Here is a 27,787-nt window from a genome sequence, read left to right as displayed (position 1 = left end):
CACTCATTTAAGACCAAGTGGTTGCAGTTATGTGGGGATAAGGGGACCAGCTTGGTTCTAGTCTAAAAACTTTTGGAAGACCATGAAACAGATGTATTCCATTCTGTCTGAACTCCAAAGTAGATTGTGCCTTACCTGATAGCCTAGTATTGCAGAGCCTCTGGTAGAGTGGGAGAATAGTTGGGATGATGTACTTGCACTTCTCTAGAAATGCCTCAGAGGCTGCAATGTAGTCTTGACTACACCATGTGCAAGGGATTTCTTCAAGTCTCCGGGACCAGATGAACTCCATCCAAGGGTATTAAAAGAACTGGCAAATGTAATATGGGAGCCATTGGCAACAATCTTTGAGAACTCCAGGAGAACAGGAGAAGTCCCAGCAGACTGGAGGAGGGCTAACGTTGTTCTCATCTTCAAAAAAGGGAAGAAAGAGGATCCCAACAATTATCGTCCAGTTAGTCTGACATCAATACCAGGAAAGATTCTAGAGCAGATCATTAAACAGAGAGTCTGTGAATATCTAGAAGGCAATTCCATAATCGCAAAACGTCAACATGGGTTTCAGAGAAACAGTCATGCCAGACAAATCTAATCACTTTTTTTTTGGATAAAATTAACAGCTTGGTAGATGAAGGGAATGCTGTGGATATAGTATATCTTGATTTCAGTAAGGCCTTTGACAGGGTTCCCCATGACATTCTTGCAAACAAGCTTGTAAAATGTGGGCTAGACAAAGTAACGGTTACATGGATTTGTAATTGGTTGACTGGCTGAACCCAAAGGGTGCTCAGCAATGGCTCCTTTTCATCCTGGAGAGAAGTGACCAGTGGGGCCCCACGGGGCTCTGTCCCGAGCCCAGTGCATTTCAACATCTTTATCAATGACTGGGATGACAGAATTGGGGTCATAATTATCAAATTTGCAGATGACACCAAAGGAGTAGCTAATACCCCAGAGGACAGGATCAAAATTCAAAATGACCTGAATAGACTAGAAAGCTGGGCCAAAGCTAACAAAATGAATTTCCACACAGAGAAATGTAAGGTACTACACTTAGAGCAGAAAAATAAAATGCACAGATATGGGATGGGGAACACCTGGCTGAACGAGACTACATGTGAAAGGGATCTAGGAGTCCAAGTAGACCACAAGTTGAATATGAGTCAACAGTGTGATGCGGCAGCTAAAAAGGCCAACGCGATTTTAAACTGCATCAATAGAAGTATAGTGTCTAGATCAAGGGAAGTAATAGTGCCACTATATTCTGCTCTGGTCAGGCCCCACCTGGAATACTGTGTCAAGTTCTGGGCCCCATAATTCAAAAAGGATGTTGAGAAACTGGAGTGTGTCCAAAAGAGGGTGACTAAAATGGTGAAGGGTCTGGAAACCATGCCCTGTGAGGAACGACTTAGGGAGCTGGGGATGTTTAGCCTGGAAAAGAGAAGTTTAAGAGCTGATATGATAGCCCTGTTTAAATACTTAAAGCAGTGGTTCCCAACCTTTCTAATGCCGCGACCATTTAATACAGTTCCTTTTGTTGTGGTGACCCCCAACCATGAAATTATTTTCATTGCTACTTCATAACTGTAATTAAATAGATGTTTTCCAATGGTCTTAGGCGACCCCCATGAAAGGGTCATTCGACCCCCAAAGGGGTCCCTACCCACAGGTTGGGAACCGCTGACTTAAAGGGATGCCATATAGAGGAGGGAGCAAGCTTGTTATCTGCTGCTCCAGAGACTAGGAGCCAGAACAGTGGATGCAAGCTACAGGAAAAGAGATTCCACCTCAACATTAGGAGGAACTTCCTGACAGTAAGGGCTGTTCAACAATGGAACACACTCCCTCAGAGAGTGGTGGAGTCTCCTTCATTTGAAGTCTTCAAACAGAGGCAGGATGGCCATCTGTCGGGTATGCTTTGAGATTTCCTGCATTGCAGGGGGTTGGACTGGATGGCCCTTGTGGTCTCTTCCAACTCTATGATTCTATGATATGATTCTAAGTGCACTAGGTTCTCTAAAATGCATTAGGAGACATAAACATATCACATAGTGGTAGAATTCAAAGATATAGCCATGTTAGTCTGTAGAATTGTATGTAGAGAGATCTTGTAGCACCTTTGTAACTAATTAAAGAAAATAGTTGGCAGCAGGTGCTTTTGTAAACTTGAGTCTACTTCCTCAGATGCATCTGAGGAAGTAGACTTAAGTCTATGAAAGCTCATGCTGCAAACTTCTTTCAAATGTATCACATAGCTTCATTTCCCTAGTTATGTCTTCTGTTGCTATTTTCCCAAACATCTCTTGTAAGCAGCACCCCCCCCCCCCACACACACACACACACATGGTCATTTTCATGTTATGGGAGAACAGGATGGTCAGCAGGTATGCATCCAGCTATTTTCTTATAGATTGATGCACTGTGACAGACATCTGGAGATCCTTGAGAGTGATGGTGATGACATCCTTGCAGTGTATGTCCAGCTACAGGAAAGTGATCCTTCTGTTTCCTGGCAATAAGAAAATAGTCATAGTAGGGGGCTTCACTGCTAATAAGGTGGCTTTAAGGAGGGAATCATTACATGGTCAGAACAGAAATTCAGTTTCCATAAACCTCACCCATCTACTCCCAATGAGTTGTGATGGCATAAGTCTGACTTGCACCATCGTGATTCACTAACAGGATGCCAGATGTTGGTTTTGAACCAGATCCAAATGCCACTCATCAGAGTAAATCCTAGGTCCACTCCAGAAATATTTCTTTAATTTATTCTTTAGTGTTTCCCACCAAGCCTCTAATGAGCTCAACACAAAGTGTGCGCCTCTCTCCCAAACACACACAGAGTCCAGTAAGGTAGGCCAGGCTAAAAGAGAGTGATTGGTCCAAGGCCATTCAGTGAATTTTATGACTCAATGGGGATTTGAACCTGGATTTTCCAAATCCCAGTCCAGTACAGCAGCCATGCCACACTTTAAAATATCTGATACCACTTTCTCAGCAAAATTTTAAGAACACAACCCCACGTCGTATATAAAACATAGTGTTTGCAGTGCTGCTCCCTTGCCACAGTTAAAACGTATTGGTGGTACTCCATGTCTGACTGACTGATCATAGGAGGAGGAATGTGTCTTCAGCTTTCCAAGAGTCCACTTTAAGTCAGCCAGATGCTAAAGTTGGCCAGTTATGTCTGCCACAGTTCCCTTCTCTACACACTGATCCACATCCCTTAACATTCATTTTCTGATTTTATCCTGGGTCTTTGCTGTTTTTTTAGGGCATCTAGATATGGTGACTTTTATACCAAACAATTGTCTTCTAATCTTAGAGTAGGGTACACTTCTGATAATTACTGTTTTCCTTTGTTGATGACTTTATTACTGCATGTCATTTTCTAATGGGTTTGTGACCTAGGTGTTGCAGGAAAGACCTAATGCTTATTAGGAAAGATTAGAAAAAATATTATTTGCTGCCTCAGAAATTATTACTTTGAGGTCCATATCACTAATTATACAAGGTCCACTGATTTCCTGCAGCTGCCTCTTAGGTGGAAAATGTATTAGCAAATAAGGGTGAATGATAGAGCTAAAAATAGTTGTTCAGTTGCCCTGAAAGTTGTGATCATAATGGAGAAGAACAATACAACTAAAGTGGTTCCAAGCATGATTCTACTGTCAGATATCATTAATGGAATTCATATATCAATTTAATAAATTAGAGGAGGCATAAAATGGCATTGACTTATGTAGGATTGCAAACAGTAAACAAGTAGCCAGATGGAAAATTGGACAGAGTACATACATAGCAAATTTTTGTAAAGGAGGGTGGATTTCAAGTGCAGAAGTTGTTATAATTCTGGAAGTCCATACAGCAGAATTGATATGGAGGACCATGCACACATATGTACAAAATACACACACACACAAAAGATTGGTGGCCTTTTTCAAAAATGCACATTTCAAACTAGCACCATGTTTCAAAATCAGCAAAATGTCTTATGGCCTTAACTAGAGTGGTCACATTGAAATGATGTCATTTGGTGTTGATTCACCAAGTACTCACAATTGATGCAATGGGTCTGTCCTAGTTGGGATGAACAATAGGATTCAGGCCCTTAATACTATAAGCCACTGGCCTATGGTAGAAAAGATCCCTAAGTAGCCTAAGACTAGTGGTGTGAGTGTTGGAATGACTACACTGTTGTAGTGCTGCTATTCTACTTTAATGGCTGTGGCTGCCTCCTGTGGAATCCTGGGATTTGCAGTTGGGGGGGGGGGGGTTAGAATTGTCAGCCAGAGAGAGCTCTGAGGCCTCACTAAATTACAAACCCTAGAATGCCACAGAATGCACCCATACCAGTTAAAGTGGAATAATAGTGCTATAACAGTATAGTGTGATATTATCCTCAAAGAGACCTGGGTTCAAATTCCCACTCAAATCTACCGAGTCATTGTGGGCAAGTCAGGCTCTCCTTTCCTTAGAGAAAGGCAATGACAATCTTCTTCTGAATAAGTCCTTTCAAGAAAACCCTAGAATAGGATTGCCATAAGTCTGAGTTGACCTAAAGGCACATAACAACAGCAGCAGCAGCAACAACATACATACATACATACATACATCTCTGTAGTGTCAATAATGACTATACAGAGGCTAGAAGCTTCAGGGGACTAATTTTTACTCCCCAGGTGTTGCTGTGAGCCACAGCCCATCATCAAAGCATCATTTTTGAAATCAAAACTGACAAAAAGTTTACTGCTGGTTTTGAAAAACAAAAGCCCTTCCTCCACCCATCCACCCACAGTATAAAACAAGGTCCATTATTCTAGTGGGAAACTGTTGCTCCTGGTGGCTTCCATGAGCAGCATAGTAAGAATTAGAATTGGTAGTGGGATCCTGGTTGGGGTCCTGAAAGCATCCAGGGATCAAAATAGTTGTGTGACACTCACCTAGTTCATCGCTCACCTATAAGATACCTGGGCTTTACATATACCTGGGCTCTATTTTCTTTTTGTGAATCAGGTCTTACTTTGCTTTTTTATTTTGTTTTCAGATTTGATATTTAAAAAACAACACCTGGTTAATTAGCAGACACACCTGCAGCTCAAGAAGGCTTGTTCCTATGACGGGACACTATTATAAACTAAATGCAATTCTAATTCAGTGGTGTGGAAAACTGAAGCCCACCAGCTTCTCCATCTATTCCATTGCTTCTCCTACCACACATCCTCTTTTAACCACATGCTTCGCCTGATCTTTCTGTCTTGTCAGATCACTTAGATTTATTTCTGTGCACCAACAAACATGTTGCCTGTCTTAGTACACAGAAAGAAAATGAGAGAGAGAGAGAAAGACTGGGAGGGGGAGGAGAAAGAAAGGGGAGAGAAGGAGAGAACAAGAGATTGAGAAAGGTCCTTTGCCTGACTATTTTTACCTCTCTTATCTTTACTTTTCTGTACCCACCTCTGGCATGACCTCCCTATCTCACCCTGAATAATATAGAAAACATTTCAGTCTTCAGGCTGAAAAGTGTTCATTACCACAATGCAAAAATCATTGAACACTAAGACACTAAGTTTTGCTACATCTAAAATGGGCCATAGAAAGAGTTGTTTAAAGTAACATCATCTGTACAGATTATTTCCAGTTTTTACATTTTAAGAGACTGAAAAATATTTAATGGAAAGCAAGAAAGAGGCATTCAAAGCTGTGACATATAAGGAAAACATAGATACCATACCACACTTTCTCACAGCAAAAAGGACCTTAAAATCCCTACAGGCTAACCGTATCTACAACAGGTTGGATTATACACTGTTATGGGAGAGAATAAACACCACCCACAAAAAACTGGCTAACACAGGTAAGTAACTGCTATCACTCCCCCTCAGCATCAGTCAAAAGATGAACACCCAAGACTGGAACAAAATTGACAGCCTCACCTACAGAAAAATGGAAAAAGACATGGTAGACCACACCCAAGCTGGGTGAGGCATGCGAATTTTGCTCAGCCAGGAAGATTCCAGCTAAGCAAAATTCATGTGCCTCAGTCCAGCTCAGGGACAGGTTAGTGTCAGCGATGGCATGAGGACAGTTCAGCATGTGATAGACTCCATTTTCACTCGGCCACGTGCATTCCCTGCCTGTGCCCAGAACAGATACAAAAGTGTGTGCGATAAGCCCCACAGACAGAATAGGGAAATTGATGAGGAAACACAACCTCCAAATGGTTTACAAACTGACCAAGAAAATCCAGCAAATGCTGCACTCAGCAAAGGACAGGAGAAACCCTCTCCCGGCCACAGGAGTTTACTGCATACCATACAGCTGCGGAAAAGTCTTCACATGGATCCCCAAATGCAGTGTTCAAACATGAATCAAGGAACATGAAAGACTGTAGACTGGGTCAGCCAGAAAAATCAGCAGTAGCAGAACGCATTATAAAACATCCTGGGCATAAAATGCTATTTGTAAACACTGAAATTCTGGACCATGCCAACAACTATCAGGTCGGAATGCACAGAGAAGCCATTGAAATCCGCAAACACTAAGTCAACTTCAATAGGAAAGAAGAAAGCCTTAAAGTCAGCAAAGTTTGACTACCAGTCCTGAAAAACATAAACTCAAGACCTAGCAAAATGCAAATGAAAACCACCCAAGGTCAGGGGTTTTCCCAGCAAACAATGATCACTAATTAAACAGACACTAATCCTCTTTGTATCTCCTCCCACCCTGAGGCCTTGACATTCAACACAGAACAATACACAGATTATCATGGAAATCACTCCTCCCTACCCAGGGTCATACAGTGTATGTGTATACACACACACACACACACACACCATTCTCTTCCATGCCAGTGTTCTCTGAAGATGCCAGCCACAGATGCTGGCAAAATGTCAGGAATAAACTCTTCTAAAGCATGGCCACATAGTCCAAAAAACCCACAAAAAACTATGTAACAAAATTTGTTTATTGTTGAGAATGAATTAAGTATGAAACCAAGTGGCAAATATTAGTGCTTAAACAATTGCCCAGTAGATTCTATCAATGGCTAGAGACATCAGGAAGAGAAAAGTTGAGTTTAGATGAGAAATTTAAAACATTTCTTAACCTTGACCTCAGCAAAAGGAAAAGATGTAAATCTCAACAGGGCTTATATCCATGAAAGCTCATGCAAAAATAAATACCAGTTAGTCTTAAAGATGCAGCTGCATTCCTTTCCCCATCTCCTTTTTGTGCTGCAAGAGACTAAAACAGCTACTTTTTTGTCCCCTCTTCCATGCGCCGCATTGCCCAATAAAGTTTAATTAACTTTTCCTAGTGGCTCTTCCTGTGGCTATAAATGAGAAGCCCCTGTGTATATGTTCAAGAAGCAGCCTTTATATATATATGCCTAAATGGAGCTCTTTGAATCACTGCTTGGAATCAGTACATTTAGCTAACTCCAAAGAAATAGTACCATCTATAGGGCTTAAAAAGAACAGAGGAATATGATTCTGGTGAGACATAATTTGGAAAAGCAGTTTCTCTCCTAGTGGCAGAATTATATTGGATGAACTTCCACTTATGTCAGCCTTATGTATCCCACAACAGTACATGTGAATCAATTCTAGTTCTGTGAAATTCCTAAATTTGAAAATGCTGAAACTCTTCTCTATATTATTGTTTCTGAAGTATAGCAGTATTGTGAAATATTAATGCAGGCCAAAAAATAGAATACTGTAAATATTTTGAGTGATGTGATCTTCTGCATGGGTCAAATTTATGATGAATTTAGTTCCTCTGTAGCCATCTGTAGCTGCTCAAAAAATTGTCCCTTCTCAAAAGCCACATTAAGGAAGGGGGATAATGATTGGTAGATCTCCTGATAGTGATGCCAGCCTAGTTTGGTCTGCTGTAAAAGCAGAAGCCAAACTGTGGCTGTAAGTTGAGTGTGCAGTGCATAAATTAATTCTTCTGTCTGTTTTGCTGGTAGTCAATTCCATTAGAAGACTCAATAATTTTGCTCCAATGCTTTGCTTCCAATGAATGGGACTGCTGTTTCTCACCACAGAAGCTTCTAATCAACTGGAACATTTTCACTGGTGGAATGTATGAGTAATTCATTTTCAGAAATTCTCCCTCAGTGTGTATCCCCACCTCTGCCCCTGAAAATCTGCATGGGAGAATTGGAGGACCCTGTGGATCAGTGGGATTAGTGGTTCTAGGAGCTACAGGGTGAAGGGGTAATCAGCACACCCCCTTCCATACATATACATATTCCCTGTGCAGGAGCATCCTCAGTTGAAGACATTGGCCTGATACAGACAGGCCAAAATAAAGCTGCTTCGAGTCACTTTGGAGGTATGCTGTTTAAATGATACATGTGTCCTCAGAGTCCAGAAGCCGCACCAAAGCCATGCTTCAGTCCTAAGGACTGGAGTGCAGCTTTGGTGCAGCTTCCAGACTCTTAGGACGCACGCATCATTGAAACACCATACCTCCAAAGTGACCTGAAGCAGCTTTATTTTGGCCTGTCTGTATAGGGCCATTGAGACCAAAGTTGGGCAAAATTTGGCCTACAGTCTGCATGCAGCTCCCAGGAGAACCTTGGTCATCCTTTCTAGAGTCAAAAGATTGTGAGGGGGGAGTTTAAAATGCCCCTCCATGCAGATGCAGAGGGGTGCAACCCTCTAAGGTCTCTTAAGGGTTTAACATGGCCCCTGGCCTCTCTAGCAGTTCCTCATCTCTGATTTAGAGGGTGATTCCTATAGAAGAAATGAAGTCTGGATTCAACCCAGTGATTCAAGAGATAATATTTTATCTCCACTCTCTCTCTCTCTCTTGCTCTGCATACTATTCATAACTTAATCAGTCTATAGTTTAAGAAAGTAATTCTGGGAAAACCTACCTTTAATGCACCAGAGGAAGTTGGGAGTTAGTAGAAAAAGCACAAATATCGCCTCTAATATATTCAGTATTACCTTTTCCTGTTTATTCCACAAATTTCTGGAGACTGAGAATGAACAGCAGATCCCAAATTCTAATCTAATTACATATTTTTATGTTATAACTCTGTGTTACATTCAGTGTCCTCATTTATATCTGTATGGCAAAGTAAATTGGCTGGAGTGGAGTTTTGGCTTTTCCTTAATTTTTTTTCCAAATCCCATGCAGAAACTTGATTTAAAGTGAAAAAAACCCGCAAAAGTTTCACACAACATTCAGAATTAACCCAAACAGAAATTAGTAATAACTCGCAAAAGCGGGTAGTTTTTCAGACAACATTTGCATCAATGAGAAATAACACGACATTAATCCAAACGCAAAGTCGACAAACCCTATTCCTTTTTACTTTCAGGAATTTCCCGAAAGTAAAAAAAGGATGTGTTTTGTCAACTTTGCATTCAGATTAATGTTGCATTATTTCTCATTGACACCAGTGCATCTGAAAAACCCATTTCTGCAGAGGATTTGACCAATTTGCCTCCATGTGAAATAGTATTTTGATAGTTTAATGTCTCACGGATAGTTTGTGGGAAGACGTGTAGAACTGAGGTGCTAAGCATCTACAATGTGTGGGATTGGATGGATTAGTCATACTTAGAGAAGAGCTACTGATATAAATGGGAAGTTGGTCATAGTCAGGATGCAGTCAATGAATTGTAAACAACCACACATAACTTTTTCACACAATAATGCTCTGCTTTCTTTGATCTGTCTTCCAGCAGCCCAGTGTAAACATGGTGCAGTTTATGATACCTGTGGTCCTGGATGTGTAAAGACTTGCGACAACTGGAATGAAATCGGTCCCTGCAATAAACCATGTGTTGCAGGATGCCACTGCCCTGCAAACCTAGTCCACCACAAAGGAAGATGCATTAAGCCTATTCTGTGTCCACAGCGGTGACATTAGGTTTTAGCACCAAAGACTTTGAAACTGCTATCTTTGGTAACTTTTGAAGCTTACAGCCAATGAAGGACTGCATTGTTGGCAGATTATGTAAAGTACTGTCACAAAGAGTGACAAAAAAGTGTGCTCATATATTTATATGTGTATATGGGGGAAAATGTATCATTCCAAATAATGTATGTGTGTGCTCATACAAAATGGGCTTGTGTCTTTATGTCAGAGCTTGGAAAAAGTTATATTTTTGGACCACAGCTCCAGGAACCCCTCAGCCAGGTGGTCATGCTGAGTGAGGAATTCTGGGAGTTATACTCTAAAGAGTACATTTCCCCCCAAATTGTGGCTTGAGTAGTTTGACAATGTGTGCATGTCCATAGCGAGATCAGACAGGAAGAATGCAATTGCCATACCCCTGCCATTACAAAAGAAGGAAATGGCAACAACATTGCATGGATGCTTCACGGGATGAAACCATAAATCCTCAGCCAATGAGCCATAGTACCACACATCATTGATTGCATAAGAGGCCATCCCTCACTGTTCTGAAGTGAATTAAGAATGCCCTTTTCCCACTACACACCATATCCTCAGTGAGGCCACTGATCAACGTGGCATTGAGGTTTAACACATTAGTCCTCCAAAAGAGTGGTTTGAGCATTGGAATATGACCCCAGAGACCAGGATTCAAATCCCTGCTTGAATATGGAAACCCACTGGGTGACTTTGGGCAAATCTCATTCTCACAGCCTCAGAGGAAGGCAAAGGCAAACCCCTTCTGAGCAAATCTTGCCAAGAAAACCCTACGATAGGTTCTCCTTTAAGTCACTATAAATCAAAAATGACTTGAAGGCACACAACGACAACAATATTCATATATACATAAGCATACATGTAGATACACGTATGAACATAGGCATCATTTATATAAACTATAGAAGGATGAATTATCATATGTATATTTTTTGCTATAAAGTTTATGTATAAGTATTTCTATGATCCTAACCTGTAAGCCATGCAATTCATTTACAGAACTAAATCAGGTTTTTGATGGCATAAAATTACCCTCAGGGTGAGTCTGCCAAGCCAGTATGTTTCGAGCTTCCATGGCTATATTCCAAGGGCCATATAATTTCCAGTTAAGGTTACTTTTAGGTTCCTGTGTATGAACACACAGAAAATGTTTTGTCTGCCTTTATTTATTTATATACCGCTATTCCAAAGATCATAGCGGTGAACAGCAAGTAAGCTAATTAGCAAGTAAGCTAATTAGAGCAGTCTTTAGCGGGTGTGAAGAGCAACTTCACGGAAAGAAATTCTGTATTTCACTGCATTCCATATTTCACTCTTTTTTGTCAAAAGTCCACTAAATATTGCCCTAGCTGCCTGCCTGGGCACTGCTGTTACACATGGGTGGAATAATGTTTAAGTCAGTGGAGCCAGAGGCTTGGAGATGACATTGGTCCTCCCACTGGATCTTGGACAGCTACAATCCCTTGCCATGTCCCCAAACCCCCCCCTTATTACCTCTGAGATAATTAGTTGAGTTAAAACCCCACTTTATCTCCTAAGGGGTTGGGGGGGGGGGGTCTCTAGGCCTTTTTAGGCCAAAGAGAGGCTTTTTAACCACAATGAAATAAACAGGGTGATTCAAAAGGTACCAGCTAAGCCTAAAACAGCTGGGGTATGTGTTGCAAAATTACCCACTCACTACCTGTGGTACAGAGGATATTTTTTTGTAGAAAAACAAGTCAAGTGGGGCTGTGGATGGCCTCAGAAATAGCCATGGAGAGCTGCATACAGCCCACAGGGCAATATGTTCATACCAGTTTTCATATTACCAAATGGACAAAAGGAGAAAAAAATAATGAAGATACTGCCATTTACAGTATATGACATCTACAATGGACATTACTTCATGAATGTGGATCCATTTTGTTATCCTAGCATGTTGATAGTGTAGGAGAAAGAAAAGTCCTATTTGAGCCACCTTCATTGCAAAATTTCTGACTTTTGCACTGGTCATGTAAGAACAGCTAAGAAATATGACCAGAAAGGAACATGTACTAAATGGAGCAAAGAGTCAAAGACTGTTCCTGTGAACTTATCAACTGTTTTCCACAGTCATGTATTTGTGTCAGTTCTTGTTAGCTGAAATAGGATCCATACGTGAGTTCAATATTCACTTCCCATTATATATTTTTAAAACACTGAGAAGGGGCTATGTGCTGTAAGAGGCTGAATTACAAAAGGCAAAAAACTGTTTATTTAAATATTTAAAAGCATCTACCCATATATGTTATGTCTGATACCCAATGAAAATAAATATTTAAAATTAAGGAAAGTCGCATCTTTATTAAATACATCGTACGAATATTATTATTTTTAATTAAATGCAAAGATTAAAAATTCACTTGTTAATACTAAAAAATTCTATAATCTTTACCGTCACAATTTTTGAAAAACGTTTTAGTTTTCCTAATGACTGCAAGTTTGACTTTTAATTTTGGTGAAAATTGAGCAAGGCCAGTGGAAGCAAGATAAAAATTATTTTCCACGTTAAAGTAGGTGAATTTGGGCACCAGTAAGCAACCCAGTTGAGGAAAATCAGATAAATATAGTACTGAATGATAAGGACTGATAAGGGTGCCTGCTAACTCAGATTTCTTGGAGCCTCATATCTTTGAAGTTACTCTGGAGCTACATATGCATGCATACCATCCACTTACATGCATAATGATTTGGAATTAAACTGAATGGGGACTGGTAACATAAAGCAAGATCAGAATAATAGAAATAAAACATAGGAGATGTTCACTTTCCTACATCTTTTAGGGCCCAAACAGATGGGCCAAATGAAGCGGCTTCTGGCTGCTTTGAAGGCATGCTTATTAAACGACACATGCCTCCAAAGCGGCCAAAAGCAGAGCAGAGCAAAAAGGAGCCAGCATAGTCCGACTCGTGGCAGAGCCTGTTGACCCCTGTGACCATGGCCTGCCTTGGGAGTGGGCCATGCAGACAGGGGGGTTCCAATCCGTTTCCAGCTGGAACAGACCCAAGCTTCTCTTTTGGGCCTGTCAGTTCCAGCCCTTAGTCACTAATCCCAGAAATCATTAACCTGCACTAGGGGTCAGCAAAGAATGACTCATGGGCTGCATGTGGCCCTGATCATTTTTGTAGGCCAGATGAAATTCCCTGAATTCTGCTGCTAGTGTGGCTAGTTTTCCAGGTTCTGCATGGTCCACTGATGAGGCAATTCTTTGTTTTCATCTGGGTCTTCAGATGAGCCTAGGAACACTCTTGGAATGGCTCATGGCTTGGCCTGCCTGTATCTTCTCCACTATTTGAAATGTGGTTTTCCTTAATGAGTTGTAACACAAAAAAATGACTATTCTTTTTTTTCTATTCTAGTATCACTTTAGATTTTAAAATCTCCAATAATTTTTATCATGAAGAAGTGATGTGATTTTTTACCTCTTAGTACCATTGTTATGTAGAAGAGTTTGTGATGGGCCAGAGAAATGTGAGATTGCCTAGAAGAGACTACTTTCCTGCACTTCCCAGTTCTTTACTCTATGGATTTATGTCCTTCTTTGAGAAATTATACTTTCTGAGTGTTGTGTCTAGCACCATCCCTGAATCTGGAGAGCTGAGATCAAGCACTGAAACCCTCAGGAGGAGGCTTGAGCTTGATGGGAAATTTCAATGCCCTCACCTTCTTCTCCTATAGGATCTTTTGTGTGGGATCCTTAGTATGATCTGAGATATGAAGCTGGGATGTCCGATAGCCAAAACACAGAGGAAGAGCTTACAACTCCAAATGACATGGTGGCACACAGGCACACACACCTGCTTAGACCTAAATCAACTCCTTTTTAAGATGGCTTGGCATGGCCTCAGTGTGGCTTCCAGCTGCTTTGAGAGTGCGCATCATCTAAATACCATGATGCCAAAGCAGTCAGAAGCCGCCTCATACGATCCATGTGTTTCATGGCTAATACTCACTTGATAATAATTGAGTCAGTTTAGGATTAATGATCTCACTTGCCAGCTTTGCTTTAAGCAAGTTAAACTGGTCCAGCTCATTCCTCCTCCTCTAGCTGGCCATCCCGGGGGGGGAGGGGGGGGAGTTCCTTTTTTGACCCACATTTTCTAGACTCCCCAGCCATCATGACTATTGGCTGTAGGATCAGGGAGTTTCAGGCCAAAAAAGGAACTTTTCCAAACTCTCCAAAAACATAGCTCAGATCAGACAGCACCCCAGTTGTCTCCAGTGTCCCCTGTCCAACAGCCCAACTTTTCAGATCCCTATGTAAAGGCAAGATTTGTAGTCCTTTAGACAACGCTGATACACAATTTACATTTATCATTTATCTGTGCCATGTAACAGAATAAAACTATAGGTATGGATCTGGTCATTATCACTTACCTTATTTGTTCAGTGGTTATAAATGTTATAAATTTCTAAAGGAAAGCATGGCACTAGTAACACAGATCATTGTTGCTTCACATATTTTGCATAGCCAACCACACAAGGAAAAGGTCATGATTTACTAAGAATACAGGGGAAAGAACATGCCTTTCTATAAATTTCAGCCAACACATGATTTTAAGGGTGGTTTTTAATTTTTTTCCTTAAGTATGACATTCCACTTAAATAAACTGCATCATATTACTAGGATCCAAACCCATGTGATGTACTTTGATGTGGCAAGATAAAGGTATGCTTTTAAAGCACTGGTTCCCTTAATGGAAACCCATCAAAAAGCTTCCCTTTAGATACTGTTCAGAGTTACTTCTAAGTTGCATTCTTCAGTTGTACACAACTCATGTCAAATTTGTATTTTTAATGGCATGGTGAAAATCTACTTCCCCATTTCATCCATTTAGCTGAAAACATGGATTTTCTTTTTTGAAAAAACCATGTTATTTGTTCAAGCAGGTAGACACAATCCAAAGATGCATAGAGCAGAATTGTAAGCTTCTTTTATGCCAGGTATATTTTAGTACTGAACTGGCTTTCTTTGCTTAGGTCCTGCTCTGCAGATCTCTTCTGTCAACTATAACCACTTTATATGTAAAGAGTCTTCTTTTGCAGAACTGAATTTTATGCACAGCAGACATTTCAACCATTAAAAAAGAAAGAATTCAATGCATGTACTGCCAATTTCTTCAAAAATGTGACTGCCCTTGGTCCTCAGTTCTAATTCAAATCTTGGTTTCTTAAGAAATCTAAGATTTGGAAACACACACCTTTCAATAATACAAAGTAAGGATTAGTTGCCTGTATTCCTATTTTGAATCTGTCAAATACGTATGAACTTCATCTGGCGTTTCTGGTGACCATTACCAATTCAAATAAATTGGGAGTCCTTTTATTGCTGTGTTCTTCATCTTTAATAATGGCAGATTCCCTTTTGAACCTTACAAGTTCATGTTCAGTAAAAGTCAGTTATAAAAAGCAAATGTAGCACATATTTGTTGCTGTGTAGTATGCATTATATGTACCATGCAGTAGTACTCATGTTTTGGTTTTAGAAATCCTGTAGATTTCTCTCTCTTTTCTGAATGAAGGTAACAAAAGAAAAGAGGAATGGTTTGTTTTTACTCCAATAAATGATATCACATTGGTTTCCATTTCCAAACTGTATACAGTGCAGTAAGTCCAAGGCCTTGTTTTCATGTCCTTATTTCATTTTTCAGTTTTATCTTTCAGTATTCAGATGAATAAATGGAACAAATATATATATTTTTAATTTGTATTGCAAATGCCTTTAATTTTCAAAGCTACCCAGACCCTTTGTAGCAAGCTGTGCTTGAAACAAGTTGCTGTTTTTTCAGAGTTGGGAAGCATGTAGCCCTCCAAATGTTGATGGACTACAAATCCTGTCTGTCACCATAGGCTTTGTCAAGCTAAGGCAGATGGGAACTGCAGTGCAATAACATTCTACAAAACTAATTTATATGCCATGATACCGTGTTGTTTAGCGATTAAAGAGTCATTCACATTAATCTGACTGGTGGTCTTCAACTTTAGATAGATGGTTTTCAGTTTTATTAAAAGGTAGTCCTTTTAGGTATCATCGGTGACCTGGGAAGTTCCACATCACTGAACAGAAATATAACTGAGAGAGAATTTTGATATACTGTAGAATAGAAATCTTCTTCTCCACAGCTGTCTTTTATAAACTCACATATACATCATCCAGAATCTTGTTCTTTTCAGCTGAAGCGGAAGAAATACTGTTCATTTCCTTCAGAGATTTGTTGGGTTCATGCTGTGTATTGGCAAAAAGAGAGATCTCTGTGTAGCATATTGGGAGTGAAAATCTTTTTTAAAGTAAAGCCAGGGAAGAAACAAAGAAATGTATTTAGATTTCTGCTTCTTACTACAGGCATTTCATCCATCTGTCTTTAAAAAAACATAACTGGGATCCCACTCTTCATTCATTAACAGAGAAATGGATAGCATTTGGTAGAATATATCCATAATTGGTTAGTACAGAGATAGACATAGACTCAATAAGTCTTTAGTACCATTGAATCAATAGAGTATGTTATGCACTCATGTTTACAATGGTGTTAAAGCAGAGTAGGAATTGAATGGCCTTCCACATTATTAGACTGCTGGGGGTTGCTATTCAACAACTTTTGGAAGGCTGTACAATTCCCATCACTGTGTTGAAGGACGACTGAGGATGATCCAAGCCGTGCCCACATCTGTCCGTTGTAAAGTCGGCATGTGGATTTTTAGAACAAAAGTAGGCAAAGGTAGATGTTAATTAATCAGCAGTATTGTATTTCTGTAGATCCATTTTTAAACACTTGTAGTGTTAAAGCTCTCCCCCCTCAAAAAATAACTCATTTGGAATTTTTAAGGCAAATACTACAGATCTGTGATGTTAGAGTTATGTCATCTGGTTTAGACTTCAGTGCTCTGATCTCTCTTTGTGATCAGCAGAACTGTTGAGTAATGGATCTGCAGGCCGCATGGCTTTAAATATTGCATTTCCAAGCTTTTTGATAATGACCAGAAACTATACAAAATTTGAGACTGTGGCTTCAGATCTTTTGTCTTCAAACTGTTGATGCTTATCAGAAAACTACAGAGATGTCTTGGAAATGTGTGACTTTCAACCTTGCATTTCTCATCTTCTTGATAGTTATCTGACAACAGAAAAATTGGAGAATTGCATGACTTGAAGTCGTGTCTTTTCAGTTTTTTTCTGTAAGAAAGCTGGTATTAATTTCTTTGAATCTGGACTTCATATAATCTCATCACTGAAGAGTTAATCCATTTCAGTAAACAAATAATGATTCTTTTTTTAATGCAGACATGGTAAATCGATTCAGAAGAAAGAAAATTTCTTGTATTCAGTGTTTTAACCTTGGAGTCATATACAGAGATTTGACCAGGAAAGCCTTACATTTCATGCATTAGAAATAAATAATAGTTCATTCAAGATATCTGAAACCTCTGCCATTTTGCAGTCTACAAACCTGCATGTTGGATGAATTTTGTGGTAGTCTTTTATTCATTGTTGGTTTAAGGAATTATTGGCTTAATTTATATTTTTCTTCAGCCTCATTCCTTAGGGTCAGAATCCAGCTTGAGTGTCCAAAATGTACTCTCCCTTTGCTTTTGTAAATACATGTCCTTCAACAATTTTAGAATATGGCCACTCTTAATATAGGTCCCATCTGTTCATGTTCAAAAGAATAGGTGGGCAGCTTTTGGGGGGGAAATTATGTTTTTATTGATGTGCAAGGCTTTGAAGACTGTCTTTCAATAAAGATGTGTGTAAATTCATTTCAGTTGGTCCATGTAGTCATAAAGGCTTTCTTTTAATTGTCTGTATTATTCTATTTCTTCCATTTGTGAATCAGATAATGCAAGGGTGTGAGTACTCAGCATCTGTAAATACTCACGTGCAAGCTCTTGTTTAAGGTCAAAAACCTGATAGATTTCTTCTTTCTGCAAATAATCTAAGTGACATGGCATTCTTTGGATGCTAATAAGGAAATGGTTTATCTTCATAGATGACATTTAGCTTGGCAATGGTGAAGAAGAGTCGATTATTCCAGGAAGTAGACTGACATGTAAGACATATATTGATGGATCCAGTGAAATGATGTCACAGACATGGTGTTACTTCTTTGTCTGGAAAGGGTCCTAGTTTGATTTTTAGCGGGAATGTTGCAGAGCAAAGGCACACTTCTTATATGTGGCATAAAGCAGGAGAATGGCACGCAGCATTTGGCGGCACATGGCCATCGCCATCCGCACTTGTGGTTCCCTGAATCCATGGGGCCTGCGCTGCTGGGGGCTTATGACTTGACAAAAAGCTGAGCGCTCTGAAACCCTCAGTGAGCCTGTCCAGTGGGGAGGCTGTGCCGTCACAAGGTGCCCAAAGACGGAGTCGAGTCCTGTAAGTCTCACAGCCTGGGGCTTGTGTATAGGCCCGCTGCACCCCTTGGTCTCTCCAGCTACCCCAGGGGCTGGCAGTTGCCTGGCTCCGGTCTTCAAACTGGGCTCCAGCACCAGATTGAGCCCCTGAAAACACAGCTGCTCCTCCAGGTCAGTAGTAGTTGCTGGACTGTGCCCACCTCGGAAAGGGTGTTTAGTGCTGGTGGGTCTGGGCACGGCACCCCGCAGCCACTGCAGGGACTCATCCAGTGGGGACCAGGGTGCCCAAAGCTGGTACCCGCTGGCCATGGTCAGCACTGCCCCACCACTTCCACCCTGCTCTCTCCAGGCTCCTGTTACATCTTTGCTTTGCCTGGCGCCCTCGGCAACCCATTATGAACATGCGTTCACTTTGGAACACACAGAGTAAGCCAGCGTTCCAAAAGCTCCTCCTCCCCTCACAGAACAGATTGTAAGGAAAGAACACAGTGGCCTTCTTCCTCATCCCAGCATGGCTTTGGATCTAGATACGGCTTCCTATCAATGAAAGGGCTCTTGTGGGAGACCTTTTATGTAACAGAGGAATTCGGTTGGTGGAAAAGGACAGGAGGCCATGTCTGATGACTTTCCTCCTGCATCCTGAATACACCCCATCTCTTTAGACTCTAGAAGCAGCACCTGAGCTGAGGACCTTTCCCACTACATATTTATACCACTATGGTTTTACTTTGATTTGATTCTACAATTCTACTTTTATTTTATTGTCATTAGTATCCCACCTTTCTATTTGCAATAAGCAAAGTGGCTTACAATCTAAAAGGAACTAGGCATGTAAAAAAGCAATAATGAAGATCAAAAAGAAGCCATGCCAAAGCACTAGCAAGAGGACTCATTAAAATCTTGCTTGCATAAATTGTGGCACCACTACTTAGCAGGCTAGTTTGTGCTTGATCCTGATCTCAATTAATTATTATTATTATTATTATTATTCCGCTTAATCACTCGGAATCCAAGCAGATTACAACAATAAAACAAGATACAGTTAAAAATTCTAAAAAAATCCCTATCTCTCCCCCCAGTATAAAAATCTAGTAATACTAAAAGGAGGTTAAACCAGAAGGACATTAAAACAATAGTATAAAATAACAATTAAACTAGGTAGGAGATTTGTAGAAAGTTTATAGCGGGGTCCAGATAGGATGGAAATGAGGATGGAGAAAAGAGGAGAAAAAGTGTGTGTGGGGAGGGGGAGGCAGGTAAATGGAGGTGGTCTAGTCTGGAAAGGCCTGCCGGAAGAGAGGTCAGGGCTTTTGAGGCTAAGCCAAAAGACTTGGCAGGGCAGGTTCATCTCAGAGAAAGCCATTTGATCTTTGGGCTTTAATGGCTAATACCAGCTAGCACCCCCAGTCTTTTCACACTATACAGTTATAACACTATGATTCCACTTTAACTTCCATTGCATCAGCTTATGGAACTGTGTGTTTTGCAGTTTGCAGGGGATGGGGGGGGGGGGCATTCAGAATTCTCAGCCAAAAAGATTCAGTGCCTTACCAGCCACAATTCTACAAGATTTCACCATGTCATTTAAAGAGGAAACATGATGCTATAACTATGTAGTCTGAAAGACAGTGCCATCACTAAAAGGGTACACGGAGTGCTGACCACACCAGGTGACACCATTGCTCCTCAGACGTCTTCTTTGGGGCAGAAATGGACTGTGGCATCTGCCTGTGTCCCACTGAAATGCTGAAAAAATGGCATGAGTGTGGTGAAGCTCAGTGGCTGAAGAAAGGGAGAGGTCCCAAGTTTTTTAAAAATTAAATTTTAATTTTTAAAAAAAGATTAATTTAAAAAATTCTTTAAACATTTTCTTCAAAAACATCACTTTTTACCAAATTTTCACTTCAACCACATGAAAAACTATGTATATGTAAATGCACTGAGATATTGATATGTTTATGATGCTGTAATTTAAAGGTATAATTTCCAATTCTGCTAGTTGTTTATGTCACAACTATTAGTATTACCACCTATGTTGGATGTGCCCCAAAGTTAAAAAAAATGGATGGAAATTCATAACCTAATAACAAAAGAACTTAAAATAGATGTAGCCTTTGCACCGGAGGTTTTTCTATTGGGAATAATTGAGAAAGAAATAGAAAAGCAGTACGGGAAATTGGTTTTTTACATGCTAACTTGTGCAAGGATAATATATGCTAAGATGCGGAAAAAAGAGGGAACACCAACAATAGCACAATGGCTAATTAAACTATATGTAATGGCAGAGCTAGATAAAATCACATGTTGGATGAAAGAGAGAACAGAGGGTGCATACAAAAAGAATGGCAATTATTTTATAATTACTTGGAAAATCACTGGAAAGACATCACCATTATTGGTTAAAGAAGTACTTAATGAACAGATTGCACAATTATAAATTTTATATTTGATTCAGAAGACCGTCCTAATCAAATCAATGCAATATATATATAGTGTGTGTGTGTGTGTGTGTGTGTATTGTTGAAGGAAAATGCAAAACCAGATACACATTTAGAGATGATAATGACAATAATTTAGGAATATAAAAAACAAAAAAGAGGGTGGGTGGGGGATTCTTCAGGCAGTTTGAATAATACATTGCCATTTGCTTCTGACATGAACAGTGGGTAAAGGCAATGGACTGGTTTATTTCCTACTGATACATCAAAATGTAACCCTCAGCATTGTCCAGTGAAGACAAATGACCATGTAGAGTAATTAATGCACCTTAATTTTTTAAAAAAATTTACAGCAATACTTAATGCTATTAATATATACTTAAGAAAATAAGGCCATAAGAGTGATTTGAAAATATTTCCACAAGTCACTTTTATTTAGGTTCTGCCTTCTATAAAAAACAACAACACTATTTGGCCTAATATTTGTTGGCATGTTGTGTACATTTGCTGTATTAGAGGACAAAACGGTTAATAAACAAGACAAGAACCTTATTCCAATGAGAAGAGATAGCAGGAACACCTGATTCCACCAAAATTGAATCAAAAGCATTGCCACCCAGTGAAATAATAATAGTAATAATAATGATTATATTATCCACATAACTTTCCCTAAAATACTTAATTCCCTCCAGATACAATTGTTTAATGCCACCTAGTGCTTAAACTGTATATTGTGTATATAAACTGCCCACACACTTGAAGTGCATGCACCACAACTTTAAAGTATTTTATTTCTTTCTAGAACATACATAGTCCTTTGCATCACCCTAAACATTGTGGGCAGCAATGAGAAAGATGTTTACACGTGAAAGGATCACATGAAAGTTTTAGTCTCCAATTTCTGCTGATCCTCTCACCCCAGCACAGCTTATTCCACTCCATCCCACATCATTTTGTACTATTCCCTGTTGCCCCAGGGCAGATTTTTAGTGAGAAAGTCATAGCAAGAAAGGCTCATTACATGATTGGATTTTTCAGGGCTGGCACAAGTGATTTTGCTCCATGACGTCGAGAGGAAGATAATGCCCCCATTCCGAGGTCCATATGCACAAGATGAATGGACTGGAAATTTAGGAGCTCGACAGATGGGTGCTTTGTATCAACCTGGGCCCAAACTAGGGGTGTGCGGGTGTGGTGTGTTTACATGCTCAGTAACCCTACCTTGCACCCTGGCCACCATCATTGCGCATACCCGTCCATACGGGGCATGTGATGATGGCATCCACACAGTACAGCCTCGTGGCCAAATAGCACTGCACCATGCAGACGTCATCATTGCACACGAGTGCACCAATGGCACTCTGCATGTGGCCTAAAAAGAACCTGCCGGAAGTGGGTTCTTTTTAGGCCTCCCTGAGGCCATGGCATTTGGTTGCCACAGTCTCCATCTAGGGCAGAAAGGGGTGGTGTCTCGCCTCCCCTTTCTCCCAATCTGTATATAGCCCTTAGTCTTTCTTCCACACTGATGATAAGATAGCATTCTCCACAACAAGCGAGGCACAGGTATATAGTACTATATACACATCTCTGTCCTCCAGTTGGAGGAAAGAACAAGATCATTCACAAGGGAAAAGCCAGGCATCCCTACAGCTGTGCCCCCCCCCCCCCAAAGCATCTGTCATCAGAGGTAGCTGCTTCACCACCTAATGGTAGACGCATTTCAGGGAACTCTGGATATGATTTCTCGGATCCCAACTAGCAATATTCAATTGTCATCAGTTTACACATCAATTTCATTGGTTAAGTAATAAAACTAGCATTGAAACATATGTGAAATGACTCATCATTATGTGTTCTGTTTGGGGGGTGGGGAGGAAGTAAAAGCTGACATCAAGTGTTTCATTTCCATTTAGACATTATGTTTTTAAAGAAAAAAAATAAGGCAATGCTGTACTTTATTTTGGAATTTTGACCTATATAGGCCCAAACCATTATCTTTGGGATATAAATCCCAATTGATGTGCTTCTGCTCTAAGCATGCTTTTCATTTTAAAAGTGAAAAGTTTAATTTTGTAGCACCTAAATGACTGATTTTATCTGAAGGGCATCAAGTTTCATCAACTCTCCTTGGACAAATGCTGAAAAGAAGGCAACTGTATATGATATAGACACCACATGTTTTATTTTTACAATAAACTTTTTTTGCAGAGCTCTGAACATGAGTGTTCTCATTTAAGACAGTTTATCAATAATGAGCATTCCCATTACTCTTTCTCAAGTGTTGTACTTGATATACTTGAATGCTCTAATGGTGAGTTGTTATATGAGAGCTAAAGACAGAATAAATTCTAGTAAGGGCATGAAAGGATTTTCTAATTTTCATTCTGTTTCTTGGAATGACACCAGCATTATTTACATGTTGTAAATCTTTCCCCCCTTCCCACATAGAAGTTTATGCACATGTTGACACATGTTCCAAAAGGATGTGTTCTTAGAAATCTCTCTTAATATACACATTTTTACACATTTTCCCAATTGTTAATACCATATTTCTGTGCACTTTTCAAATATTTTTAGTTTTATTCTTTGTTAACTTGATTTGAAAAAAAGGAAAAGATTCTGACATTTGTGACTTTTACCCACTGACAAATAACTGAATGATACACACAGCTTTCCTTGAATAGTCTCTGTAGGCCGGTATACACGGGCACTTTGTGATGCCCTGACACCCAAATTAGGGCTCATTACAGCACAGCATCTATATGCTCCAAGCCCTAATATCGACACCGTTACGTCACAAGGCTGCAGCACCATCCACACGGGGCACAGCCTTGTGATGTAAGGGCGCCGGAGCTGGGCAGAAGTGGTGTCATAAGGGTGGCCCCTTTTTTGCTGTGTCGCGTTGCCATCCTGTATGTTTGCTGCGGCAACGCGGCACAGGAAAGAGGGGTGGCGTTTTGCGGCCTGTGTGTACCGCCCCACAGTCTATTATTGTGAGAGCTGAGTCAAAGGGTAGCTGGAGAAAAGCCACAAGGTTGGGAATATTAAAATGCATCCCATTGACCTTATGTGGAGTATTTCTGTGGTCCCCGGGGCTTGAATCTCACCATGTTTTTGGCTTCTTCCTGGCCATTTATTTTTTATAATAGAGTGAACTAGATCTTGACATCTAGGTCACTTCTAGACAGGGTATTTGGAGGCACAAAACCCTACATGCTTATGAATTTTCTTGCCGGTGGGCACAGCAGAGCATACACCCCTCTAATGTCTATTCCAGGTGGGCAATGTGGTCCCCAACCTCTGACAGATGTCCACTGCTGCAGTAAATCATAGAATCATATAGTTGAAAGAGACCATAAAACCATTCATTCCAATCCCCTGCCATGCAGGAAGACACAATCAAAGCACTCCCAACAGATGGTCATTCAGCCTCTGTTTAAAAACTTGCAAGGAAGTCTCCATTAACAGCTCTTCAAGACATTCTTCCTAATGTTTAGGTGGAATCTCTTTTCCTGTAGTATGAATCCATTACTCCTTATCCTAGTCTCTGGAGCTGCAGAAAACAAACTTGTTCCATCCACATTGACATCCCTTTAAATATTTAAACATGGTGACATGGTTATCATGTCACTTCTGAACCTTCTCTTCCTCAGCTAAACATACTAAGCCACTCCTCATTGGACATGATTTCCAGACCTTTTACCATTTTGGTGGTCTCCTCTGAACACACTCCAGCTTGTCAACATCCTTCTTGAATTGTGGTGCCCAGAACTGGTCTGACCACTCTGACCAGATGAGGTCTGAGAAAAGCAGAGTAGAGTGATACTGTTATTTCCCTCAATCTAGGCACTATAAAAGGTCAAAAATATTATTATGATACCTCATTTCATCATGATAATTAATGGTCTCTAAGTAAAATGTGTTCAGAATGTAAATTTGGGAGAATCACTTTGTTCTTAATTCCTGTTTCTGATATAACATTCAAAACAGTGCTGGAGATAATTTTGTTAGGATTCTGAAGCATACATCTTTCTTGTGATGCCGCATCTGGAGTGGGTACTCAGAAGTGTTCGCAAATCTCTGTTGTGCTTTTTAAAAATGCTTCTGAAAATATCACAATTTTTACCATCCAAATCACCCTAGACCTAGAAAATCTTACTTTGCTTCTCAAAGATACACACACTTTGCTATATATCGAATTGGCAGACATTCACAAATTTTGCAGTTATTCACTTGGTAGTCCATAGATTTTCAGTCACGATTCTCAGGCATGGTTTGACACTTCAATAAGTTACAAAAGAAAACCAATCATCTATGTCTGTCCAAAATACACAGCCAAAATATGGAGAATAAATGAATGTGAGTTATTGAAGCAAGGCAGGCAATTCACTACATTTCTGGCAGTGTGGGTCTTGCTGGTACAGTTGTTGTAGCTTTAACCAAATCTTGCATGAGGTATAGATTAGGAGAAATAAGGGGAAATGAATTCATGCCCTTACAAAAAGAACATTTAGAAAAGTGCTCAAAGTTTAGACTTCTGGCTCTTTAAAGATTTGCAGTCCAGTCTCATGATGTATAGATGAAACATAGTAACAAGTCTCCCTCATTTTATTTAAAAGATTAGAAACCACTGTTTTGATACAAATGCATGTCTAATCATACTAGTCAGAGATGAAATGTATTTATTGGGAGATTATTAGCTCTGCAGTTTTGGAAAATGTGTAACCAATGCCTTTTACTATTTATTAAACCCTTCCAGGAAGAAAAACTAATCCCTATTCTTATCACCACTTAAACATATCCAAGCACGGAAAGGGCAAAAGCATTTAATTTGATTGCTAGGGGGACATGTTTGCTTTCCTTCTGTTCAAATATGATGGGAAGAACCTATGTACCGTACAGATTTTTCCTGCATATAATCTTATTTTATTGAAATACTGCCCATAAAAAAACCTGGATTGTATATATTTTTAATTTAAATTTAAATAACTCTGTTTTTACTGAAGAAATCAACAGTGTAGCTATTTCCAAAATATTCATAGAAATGTTTGTTGGAAAGTCATCCAGCAGAGATAAGAACTTTGTGCTCAGGCCGGACAACACAGACTAGATGACAGCTCATAAAAGGTGGATGAGGGCCTTGAGGCAGCCTGAGAGAAGCTGTGATTTCTCAGTTAGATGAAACTCCATTGCTTCCTTCATGTTACCTGATATAGCCCTAGTGTAGTTTTGGGCCATTCTGCAGTGGTGCTGCTGCAGTGCAGCAGATACCAGGCCAACAGTTTCTCTTTGCTTAAGAACACCCCAAGCGATCCAGAGAGTCAAGTACAGAACATTTCGACTGCATTTTCGATTACAACACATAGAACCTCCTCCAGTGGTTAGCTTGAGGTTTCTGGGAGAAACAGCCCAAATATAACTTATTTCATCTCTGGTTAGATGAGTGAGGACTATAGCTCCCATAAGTCATAGGTCCCCCTGGTTTGATTCTGAATCTCTAATTGCACTTCACTTAGTGGTCAAGACAGTATATGTCTGAAATATGTAGAAAAAACAATATCTGCTGACATATTTTGGTCTCTTCAAATTCTATTAAATTCTGTTAACGTATCAAAGCATCAACTCGGGAACAAAACAAGGCCTGTTGTGTTTGATTCTAAATTGTACTGCCCTAGAAAAAAAAGTATGCCATTTTGAACTTCTTGGGTGCTTATGTGATGATTAACTTTAAAGGAAGCATAATCGGTGTCATGAAGGGCAAGTGTATTCTATTTTAACCATAAGCACCTTTCAGGGGTGCCTTAATATCATTTTGTATTATTCAGCCAAAGGTTTATAGCAGCCAAAGGTGCTCATTAAAAAAGACCTTTGTGTGAAAATTCAGCTTTATTGACCTTCAAACTGAAAAGTTATGAAGTTACTAACACAGGGCAAGAACAAAAGGAGCTATTTTCCCCCTAGGGGACATGTGCTGAAAAAGCTAGTAGATTGTGCTCATAATGCTCACACTATTATTTGAAAACATTAGCCATGAGAAAATGAGGTGATTAATAACAATGTTTATGTGTCTTTAATCACACTTTGTGCGTTACCATCTTTCTTGTTTACTTCAAATTGTCTCTTGGAATCCACCATTTTTGTGAAGTCTTTGGCATCCATCCAGTTTCCCAGGGCTTTCTCTAATTTAGCCTGCAATCTTAAGCATTTGTAACTGGAATGATGGCATATTATTTTCCTGCTTACCTTTATCATATTATCTTTCCTTGTTTACCTTAACCTCCCCTTCCCTTTTCATCCTTTATGAGTTTCCCTCTTACAAGATATACAGTATGCCCAGTTGCATAGTGCATGTTGATGGTAGTGTATTATCCTATATATTAATAGGACAATTTTGGACTTATTCTGTGCTGTGCTTATTCTGTGGCTCTGTTTTTACACCATGGTGGCTGTTTACATGGGTGTCCTGCTGGGCTGCCCAGTATGTCTGCCACCAACACAGCTCACTTGCTTATGAGGTCCAAATGAGGCTCCCAGTGATGGTCACATGCTGGGTTCCTTGTTCTGATTTCAGGATGAGCTATCTGCAGTGGCAGCAGAAGGGGCATCATTGGCGCGTTTGTATGCCATGATGATGCCTCTTCCAGCCAGCTCTGTTTGGGCACTGTGTGCCACAGACACCATCATGACACTTTCTGTATGGACTGGCATGGGCCATGCTGGCAGCCAAGCAGCAGAACAAGGGCTGAGGGCATGTGGATGCTCAGCCCTAGTTCAGTCCTATTCCACAGTCAGGCCAGCATAAAGTGTCGGTCCGTACTGCCTCTTAGTGAACCAAGGTGTGTTTCCAACCTGGATTTCTACATTAGGATGGCAGCCATCTAATGTGATTATTTTAGCCTCCTTCCTCCCAACAAAACTACATCTGAATTCATGATAGGAAATAGATTTGTGGGGTCTTTCAGTCAGCAGTAAAAAGGCTTCTCAACTGGTCAAATAAAAGCAAGATGAAGCAAGTTATGAAATTTTTGTTCAATATCAGGATAGATGGATAGACACTGT

The 27,787-nt window shown here is 40.0% G+C and overlaps 2 protein-coding genes across 2 annotated transcripts in view; one reads left to right on the top strand and one right to left on the bottom strand.

Moving 5' to 3' along the window:
• The window catches only part of BMPER (BMP binding endothelial regulator), a 231,281-nt gene extending 219,090 nt beyond the window's left edge, over positions 1 to 12,191 (top strand). Inside the window, exon 15 of the mRNA XM_089532445.1 lies at positions 9,705 to 12,191. Coding sequence (XP_089388571.1) covers positions 9,705 to 9,886 — 182 coding nt within the window. The 3' untranslated portion in view covers positions 9,887 to 12,191. The remainder of the gene's footprint in view (positions 1 to 9,704) is intronic.
• A 5,085-nt stretch (positions 12,192 to 17,276) lies between these two features.
• FANCD2OS (FANCD2 opposite strand) lies at positions 17,277 to 18,619 on the bottom strand. Its single transcript, XM_089531279.1, has one exon. The coding sequence runs from the start codon at positions 18,597 to 18,599 to the stop codon at positions 18,069 to 18,071; it is 531 nt and encodes a 176-aa protein (XP_089387405.1). The 5' UTR covers positions 18,600 to 18,619; the 3' UTR covers positions 17,277 to 18,068.
• Positions 18,620 to 27,787: the final 9,168 nt, after the last annotated feature.

Source organism: Sceloporus occidentalis, unplaced genomic scaffold (genome assembly GCF_023333645.1).
Source record: "Sceloporus occidentalis isolate IW3139 unplaced genomic scaffold, rSceOcc1.0.p SCAF_7, whole genome shotgun sequence".
Lineage (NCBI taxonomy): Eukaryota > Metazoa > Chordata > Lepidosauria > Squamata > Phrynosomatidae > Sceloporus > Sceloporus occidentalis.
Note: the sequence above shows the minus strand (reverse complement) of the source record. Positions and strands in the feature narration are given on the sequence as shown.

Excerpts from the sequence above, each read along its gene's own strand:
- FANCD2OS (XM_089531279.1), bottom strand. The coding sequence starts at position 18,599 with ATGGCCAGCGGGTACCAGCTTTGGGCACCCTGGTCCCCACTGGATGAG.